General features: G+C 41.7%; 1 protein-coding gene across 1 annotated transcript; it reads right to left on the bottom strand.

Moving 5' to 3' along the window:
- Nucleotides 1-314: 314 nt before the first annotated feature.
- LOC117870622 (fibrocystin-like) lies at nucleotides 315-7126 on the bottom strand (the record flags this gene model as incomplete). Its single annotated transcript, XM_034757827.1, has 3 exons — nucleotides 6936-7126; nucleotides 2879-3004; nucleotides 315-448 (listed from the first exon to the last, which is right to left on the bottom strand). Coding segments are annotated over exons 1-3 (402 nt in total), but the record flags the coding sequence as incomplete, so codon positions are not given.
- Nucleotides 7127-9510: the final 2384 nt, after the last annotated feature.

Raw genomic sequence — 9510 nt, 5'->3', positions numbered from 1 at the left:
GTGTGTGTGTGTGTGTGTGTGTGTGTGTGTGTGTGTGTGTGTGTGTGAGAGAGAGAGAGAGAGAGTGATATATGTCTGTGTGTGTGTATAAACACACACACACACACACACACACACACACACACACACACACAAAGAATATTATTTGGGAATATAGCATTGTGCACTTGTATTACTATCCTGTTTCAGTAACCATCCTTATTAAAACCCATTCAGTAAGTGACCATCCTGTGTTTGGGTCACTCCAAGAACAATATTTCAGACCATTATGTTGTTCTTTGATACATTATGTTGTTCTTGTTTTTTACCCTTACCTCTATCTGGTTAGCAGGAGCCCTGATGTAGATCCCTGCTGGTGATAACGTTTCTATGTTGGAAAGTCCATCAGTTCCAGAAAGTCCAATCACTGTGTTGTGCCTGACTCTATTCCCCTGTTCCAACCACCCTCCTAAAATATAATCAGAGGCACAAATTCATCAAATACAGCTCCAACAATCATCATTCATGCAGATCACATATTATTCTGTATGTTTTATTCCCCACCTATACTGTTGTGCAAGGCACCGTGTGCTGGTTGGCTGCAGCTCTTTACCACAGAGGTGGCTGCATTTCTACAGTGCTGTACATATACTATTTGCAAAGCACTCTGGAATCCATGTTACACCATAGAAGGAAAGTTGAGAGTGGGGCAGGATCAATTTAACATGGCAGAGATCTAAATGTCAGGGGTGAAGATTATTACTGTGGTGCATAGTTGAAAGCTCAGATAGTTTCCACAGGGTGGAGAGGGAATTGTTGTTATTAATTTGTACTATGGTCGTGCCAAGAGGCCGGAACCAAGATCAGAGCCTCTTGTGCTAGGCTCTGTACAAACACAGAGTAAGACGGTCTCTGCCCCGAAGAGTTTACAATCTAAACAGAGAAGACAGCCAACAGCTAGAAAGAAGAGATATTATGATACACGTTGTACAAATGGGGAACAGAGGGACAGAGCGATGAGGTGAGTTGCCTAAATTCACACAGGCACCCTGTGACAGAGCCAGGAATTAAACCCAAAATCTCCTGAGTCCTAACCCAATGCCTTAACCATGTAAACCGAAATATTAAAAACATATCATGCAATCATGTACCAAAGCATCTTGGGTTGTTGCTTGTTGTTGTTTTATTTTGGTTGTTGGTTTTTTTGGTGGTTTTGGGGGTTTTGTTGTTGTTGTTGTTTGAGCCATGAACTAGACAATGGGCAGAAGACAACAATGGATGCACCACTCACAGCAGCACACATGCCTCCTGCCTGCAGTAATTGGGTCCCCAAAATGGTATGAATTGGCACAGAAAGGAAAGAAAAGCACTTTAACCTCCATCCTAAGGAAATGCCAGCCATCATCTATCTGGAAAATGGCAAGCCCTATCCAAGGAGCATGCAAGTCACTCTTGCCCTTCCTTTACAAGAAATATGGTTCTTGATAGGGATAACATACGCCAACTCTCCCTGAAATTCTTCCCCGGACACAGGTACCCTCCTACATATTAATTACCCTAAATTCAAGCTGATCTCCAGAAAAAAATATATGCATTGAGTTTGGGGCTTTATTTTTTCACACACTCTGCAACCTCCATGGCATTTACCTTGGAACTAGATCCTACTGAGACATATTTCCTTTTCAGATTGTATTTATTTCAGTCACAGCCATTATGAGGGCAAAAGTAGGATTGTACACTAGTGCTTTTGACAGTCATACAGGTTTGAAAGGAGTCATAAAAAGTCTTGGCTTCCAGGCCAGGATCTTGTTTGCCAATTAACTTTAAGCCCAGAGCAACTTTTTATGACTGTCCTGCAAAACCCTAGAAAATAGGGGTTTAAATGAAATCATTGAGAGATTCCAATTCTAGAGCAGCAAACAGGCAGCTATAATAAATATGCCTTTACAGGTAACAAAATGATATATAAATTCATCTTTCAGACCCTCTGGAGCTACTGACATTGAAGCCATTAAAGACGTCTTGAGGATACAGAGTATTCAGACCGAAATTTCTGAGGACACATTTAGTTCAGCCCAGAGATTGGAAAGTCAGACTTATGTCTCAGCATGAAGGATGGGAGGAAAGGATTTCCAAATTAAGACCTGGACAGGTTGAGCGCTGCACCTGTTTATAGTCAAAGTGATTTCAGTGGGACTCCAGTCAAGCGGAAGGCCTGTATGTGTGCACTGGATTGCAGAATCGGGGCCTAAGGCTTTTGTTTGTTTGTTTAAATTTAAATTGCTGTTTCTCATCCATGACTGGCGGCAGCCAAAACTAATGTGATATCATTACATACTCAGGCAGTATGGGATGCTGGTGGAACAGTCTGCAGACCAATCTCCAGCTTGCTTTAATGGTAGGTAGGAGAGAGATTTTGACTTGCAATATTTTTGTTATCTCAAGTTCCAAATCAGTCAAGTACCTAAGCCTGTGCTTGACTTTAAGCACGTGCTATCATCCCATTGTTTTCAATGTCACCTGATCAACACTAACGGGAAGTATGTGCTTAGGTGAACCGGATCTTTAAATATTACATCATAGAGTTCTTTCCATGACAGGTGAATCTCTATCTACTGTTAGATTGTAAAGAAAAGAGGTGGGGTGGGAGAGAAGTACCAATGGGACTGAACAAGCTCCATGCTGCTCATAAGACATGGACCCAAGGCATATATGGTTACAAGGAGATAGGTCCTCAGCATCTGCATGAGGAAGTTGGAGAGTGATATACTGGATTCCACAAGACTAGTGCCAGAGAACATGAATCGAACCTTCTTCCACCCAAGGAAGTTTTGATTAACAGTATCCTTGCCATAAAGAGCCACGTATAGGTTAATTGAAAATCCTCTGGTTCACTTACCCAGTAGAATCCCATGACCTAAAATGTTATAGAAAACATTATTGTCCACTCTTAGCTCTGAGGTCCTTGACAGACTGAGTCCCCGACCAAAGGAATCCCACACAGAGCAACCGCAAATGTAAGAATCTAGAAAGAAAAGGGTAGTGTCAGAGGAAAGCAAGAATATAACTCCAGGTTACCTCCATTAAAGGTGATGTTTTTGTACAAACTATTATTCATCAACACTGATGCTGCTTGATTAATCCAACTTGCTCTGATGAGACAGATCGCAATTTAAGCTGTTCACCCTTACCAAATTTTGCAATTGTTTTTACCAACCTGCAAGTATTGCTTATATGATGAATTTTACCCTCTCAGCCCCAAAATGATTTCCAACTGGTAAAGTGTTTGCAACATTGTGACATTGCATCACAACATAACGAGGTTTTAAAGCAGCATCATGACATTGCAAAGTATTGTGGCATCATGCTTACACAAATATATCACATTTCCTATGATGTCACTATATTAAGTGAATTTGCATCACAACAATGTCATGCAGGTGAGTTTTTTTCTATACGACAAACTTTGAAATGTGGCCAGTTTAGCACAATCACACAAGAAGCCGAACATATGCCATCCAGTGATCCGCAAAGCAAGAATAAAAATGTCATTACACTGTAAGAGATCTTTTATATGTAACCCAGTAAGCCATGTGCAAATTAGCAGACATGACTAATGTCAGGCCAGTGTGGGCTACATGCCAGGACAAAGGCAAAGCTTGCTCAGATGATGTTCATATCCTGGACTTGATCTAGCTCCCTTTGACACCAATGGAAAGACTCCCATTGGTATGAACAGGAGTTGGAGGGACCCTACAACAGTCACCAAACTTTACTAGCAGTCTGCAGTAGTGATGGACAAACCTCCATGAGACTACAGTGGGGGAGGGTGGTTAAGCACTGGAATGGGTTAACTAGGAGATGGTGGAATCTTCATCCTTAGAGGTTTTTAAGGTCCAGCTTGACAAAGCCCTGGCTGGGATGATTTGGTGGGTTTTGGTCCTGCTTTGAGCAGTGGATTGGACTAGATGACCTCCTGAGGTCTCTTCCAACCCTAATATTCTATGATTCTATGAATTCTATGATTCTACAAAGTTTGGCTAGGAATCTCATGAGAACCAACTTTACCCATGAGCTTTCCAGCTCTTCCTGCTTTCCAGTTGCTAGACTGAAACTAATGAAATATGCTCATTCTTAGTATTTTACTTCTGTTTCCAGTGCTGGCCAGACCATGATTATACAGAGAAGCAGCAAAAATGAACTATAATTTGAGGCAGGCTGCTATGCAGAGGGGAAAAACAATTAAATATCTTAAAATCTTCAACAAGATTCATTAGGGGTTGAGTTCTAGGAATGGATAAAACTTAATGTGGATTTCCTATTTAAATCGAACCACCCCAGTCCAAAACACATTTCATGGAGCATGGACAGAGTCCCCTAAATACAAAATTTGGTTTGGTTTGGAATGTGGATTTTGAAGAAAACATAGAATCATAGAATTATAGCATTGGAAGGGACCTCAAGAGGTCATCTAGTCCAGTCCCCTCCACTCATGGCAGGACTATATTATCTAGACCATTCCTGATGGGTGTTTGTCTAACCTGCTCTTAAAAATCTCCAATCATGGAGATTCCACAACCTCCCTAGGCAATTTATTCCAGTGTTTAACCACCCTGACAGTTAGGAAGTTTTTCCTAATGTCCAACCTAAACCTCCCTTGCTGTAATTTAAGCCCATTGCTTCTTCTCCTATCTCAGAGGTTAAGAAAAAAAAATTCTTCCTCCTCCTTGTAACAACCTTTTACATGAAAACTGTTATCGTGTCCCCTCTCAGTCTTCTCTTTTCCAAACTAAACAAACCCAATTTTTCAATCTTCCCTCATAGATCACATATTCTAGACCTTTAATCATTTGTGTTGCTCTTCTCTGGACTCTCCAATTTGTCCACATCCTTCCAGAAATGTGGCACCCGAAACTGAACACAATACTCCTGTTGAAGCCTAATCAGCGCAGAGAAGAGCGGAAGAATTACTTCTCCTGTCTTGCTTACAGCACTCCTGCTAATACATCCCAGAATGATGTTCACTTTTTTTGCAACAGTGTTACACTGTTCGACTCATATTTAGCATGTGGTCCACTATGACCCCCAGATCCCTTTCCGCAGTACTCCTTCCTAGGCGGTCATTTTCCATTTTGTATGTGTGCAACTGATTGTTCCTTCCTAAATGGAGTACTTTGCATTTGTCCTTATTGAATTTCATCCAATTTACTTCAGACCATTTCTCCAGTTGTCCAGATCATTTTGAATTTTAATCCTATCCTCCAAAGCATTTGCAACCCCTCCTAGCTTGGTAGCATCCACAGACTTTATAAGTGTACTCTGTATACCATTATCTAAATCATTGATGAAGATATTGAACAGAACTGGACCCAGAACTGATCCCTGCGGGTCTCCACTCATTATGCCCTTCCAGCATGATACTGAACCACTGATAACTACTCTCTGGGAATGGTTTTCCAACCAGTTTTGCACCCACCTTACAGTTGCTCCATCTAAGTTGCAGTTCCCTAGTTTATTTATGAGAAGGTCATGTGGGACAGTATAAAAAACTTTACTAAAATCAAGATATACCACGTCTACTGCTTCCCACCATCCACAAAGGTTGTTACACTGTCAAAGAAAGCTATCAGGTTGGTTTGACACGATTTGTTTTTGAGAACTCCATGATGACTGTTACTTATCATCTTATTATCTTCTGGATGTTTGCAAATTGATTGCTTAATTATTTGCTCCATTATCTTTCTGGGTACAAAAGTTAAGCTGACTGGTCTGTAATTCCCTGGGTTGTCCTTATTTCCGTATTTAAGGGTGGGCACTATATTTGCCCTTTTCTGGTTTTCAGGAATCTCTCCCATCTTCCATGACTTCTCAAAGATAATTGCTAATGGCTCAGATATCTCCTCAGTCAGCCCCTCGAGTATTCTAGGATGCATTTCATCAGACCCTGGTGACTTGAAGACATCTAATTTGTCCAAGTAACCTTTTTCTTTCCCTATTTTAGCCTCTTCTGATCCTACCTCATTTGCAGTGGCATTCAATACGTTAGATGTCCAATAACCACCGACCTTCTTGGTGAAAACCGAAACAATGACATCATTAAGCACTTCTGCCATTTCCACATTTTCTGTTATTATTCCTTCCCCCCGCCCTGATTGGTCCTTGGTCTTCCTCTTGCTTCTAATGTGTTTGTAGAATGTTTTCTTGTTACCCTTTATGTCCCTAGCTAGTTTGAGCTCGTTTTGTGCCTTGGCCTTTCTAATTGCTTGTGTTATTTGTTTATATTCATCCTTTGTAATTTGACCTAGTTTCCCCTTTTTGTAGGTCTCTTTTTTTATTTTTAGCTCATTGAAGATCTCCTGGTTAAGCCAGGGTGGGTTCTTGCCATACTTCCTATCTTTCCTACGCAGTGGGATAGTTTGCTCTTGTGCCCTTAATAATGTCTCTTTGAAAAGCTGCCAACTATCTTCTATTGTTTTTCCCCTTAGACTTGTTTCCCATGGGATCTTAACCTACCAACTCCCTGAGTTTGCTAAAGTCTGCCTTCTTGAAATCCATTGTCTTTATTATGCTGTTCTCCTTCCTACCATTCCTTAGAATCATGAACTCTACCATTTCATGATCATTTTCATGCCCCAAGTTCAATCAGTGGAGGCCTGATTCGTGGTATTTCTTGGGCCTATCTCCGATCTATAATAATCATCAATAGCACCTATTTCTTATACAGTATAGCAGTTTTCATCAATAGATCCCACGGCACTTCACAGTCTTTAGTGTCTCTACCCTGACAAGACCCCTGAGAGTTGGGGCAGTGCTATTATCCCCATTTTACAGATAAGGAGCTGAAGCACAGAGAGGCCAAGTGACTTGGCTGAGTTCACAGAGGAAGTTGGTGGCAGAGCAGGTAACTGAACTGAGGTCTCCCAAGTGCTAGGCAAGGGCCCTAACCAGTCTCTCACCAGTCATACGGGCATCCCCGGCAACGGTCAGTGCGCTCAGTTGCTGCTGGAATGCTTGGCCCATGTGCTGGAATTGAACACCTTCCAAATGGATGTGACTGTCCTCACCCTGGAAAGCCTGCACAATAACAACGGCCCCCATATCCCGGGATCCTAGCGTCCTCTCACTCCTCTTGTACAGACATGCCGAGGCATCTGAAATACAGCAGAGAGAGTCTGTCAACGGCACAGCTCCACAGTGACTCTATGCTCCATGCAAAGTCCTAAGCCATGTCTTTCCATGCATAAGAGCTGATCCTTTTTAGAGGGACGTATATTGAAACCTGCAGGAAGCTGAAGTCATTTTATGCTTCGGTAAGCTCCTTCTGTTCAGTTCTAAATAGATCTGTGCCTGGAAAAGATGAATTTGACATTGATTTACTTTGGGTCAGATTCTTGAAAAGGCGATTGGGCATGGATGTATTTGAATTAAACTGCAATGAGAATACTTCAAAATTCTTTATGAACATTAGCTCTTCACAGTACCTCTCAGAGGTGTAAGTAAAGACTATTACCCCCACCTGGCAAGTGGGGAAAAGTGAGACACAGAGCTTAAGTAGCAACTTGCTCAGGGTCAAAGATGGAAGCAGGGCTCCGTGACTGGCACTCAGATCACACCTCTCTCTTGTTGGCAAAGGTTAGAGAGGATTTAAATGGGATTGAGTATGAACAATCCCCTTGTCCCTAGAGATGGCTCTTCCAGGTCAGACATGAGGCACACAGGTGGGTAGCATATGGAGATTTGTACTACCACTGCCCAAGCTATGCCTGTTCTGAGGCTATAGAGAGAATTTCAGTCTCCAACACTGTCTGGTTACTTTTAACAGCACTATTTTATTTATTTTCTTTTATTTTTAAGAAAGAACTGTAACAACAAAATCCACTGCGATGCTGGTAACCAAGGTGCCAGCTCATGCCAGAGCTGCAGGGCAATTCACTTGTGTATTAGTATAGATAAAAGTGGTGTTTAAATGTAGAAGAGTGTATTTGGTGCTTAAACTTCATGAAAACGAGTGGGATGTTACGTTCATTGTTTTCACTTATCTGTATCCTGGTATAATGGAGTAGCAAACATGTACATTGTATACACCCCTGTAACTAAGTAACCCACCAAACGAGCCGTCAAATGAGAAAGAAGCCTTGTGCAATTCAAACGAAGAACGTTAACAGAAAAGAGCTCATTTCGAAGCAAGTGGGCATTGTGTGTGATGATCGGAGGTCAAAGACTCAAAATGCGTTCCTCTCTCCGTCACCAGAGGAAAAGCCCACATGGCTTCTCACAGCTTGTTTTCTGTGAGAAGAAGCTATATGTATGGATTCCAGGAAAGAGCCTACATCTCTGGACTACTTGGACTCTTACAGGGAAGTGTACCAGATGCAAAGCAGAGTCCCCAGAGACTATCTGGGAACCCTGAAAAGACTTTTGGGAAACTGGCAGTTTATTACATCCCTGCCGCCATTTGGAATTACAAACTGTGACTCTCCTGTACATATATTTGACCTGCCTTAACCTCTCAATAACTCTCATTTCCTTTTCTTAACTAATAAACCTTTAGTTAGCATACTGCAGAATTGGCTACCAGCATTGTCTTTGGTGTAAGATCTAGAGATCTGGGGTAAGTGACTAGTCTCTTGGGACTGGGAGCAACCTAAATGTGATATGATTTTTGGTTTAAATGACCTCTTATCACAAAATCCAGTTTGTCTGGCTGGTAAGATAGACTGGAGAATCTAACAGGACTGTCTGTGACTCTATGATAAGACTGGTATAAATGATCCAGGAGTTCACATTTGTTACTGGTTTGATGAAATCGAATTACAGAACACACCACCAGATTGGGGTGTCTGCCCTGTTTTTTGACAGTCTGCCCTGAGTTAGGCACTCACAGTCATGAGCCGCTCCAGACAATCTGACACCACCCAAATCATCTTCTTGTTATTCCTCTGACAACCACAGCTTCACTCTAACACAAATAAAACCACGCCCACTCCTACTGCATATCAGTGACAATATTCCTGGGTGCCAGAGTAAACCCATGGGGCTGTACCAACAATTGGCTGCTGCATACCAAATGAAGTCTTGTGTCGAAAGTTTAAAGCAGACAGAATTTTAGTTTTAAAGGAAAGCATGTGCAGTCAGCCGTCCTAATTATCACCCCAAATTACAGTCACCGGGTGTGGTTCTGCTCTCTTTTACACAAGAACTGCTGGGTGAATCAGGAACCCCGCCCTGGAAGTCAGTGGAGTTATACAGGCATAAAACCACTGTAAGTGAGAAGAAATCAAACCAATTATCTTTATTTGATCATGTTTTACAAATGCACTTAGTAACATCTCAAAAAGAAGAACAGGAGGACTTGTGGCACCTTAGAGACTAACAAATTTATTAGAGCATAAGCTTTCGTGGACTACAGCCCACTTCTTCGGATGCATATAGAATGGAACATATATTGAGGAGATATATATACACACATACAGAGAGCATAAACAGGTGGGAGTTGTCTTACCAACTCTGAGAGGCCAATTAATTAAGAGA

This window comes from Trachemys scripta, unplaced genomic scaffold (assembly GCF_013100865.1).
Source record: "Trachemys scripta elegans isolate TJP31775 unplaced genomic scaffold, CAS_Tse_1.0 scaffold_68, whole genome shotgun sequence".
In the NCBI taxonomy this organism is placed as follows: domain Eukaryota; kingdom Metazoa; phylum Chordata; order Testudines; family Emydidae; genus Trachemys; species Trachemys scripta.
Note: the sequence above shows the minus strand (reverse complement) of the source record. Positions and strands in the feature narration are given on the sequence as shown.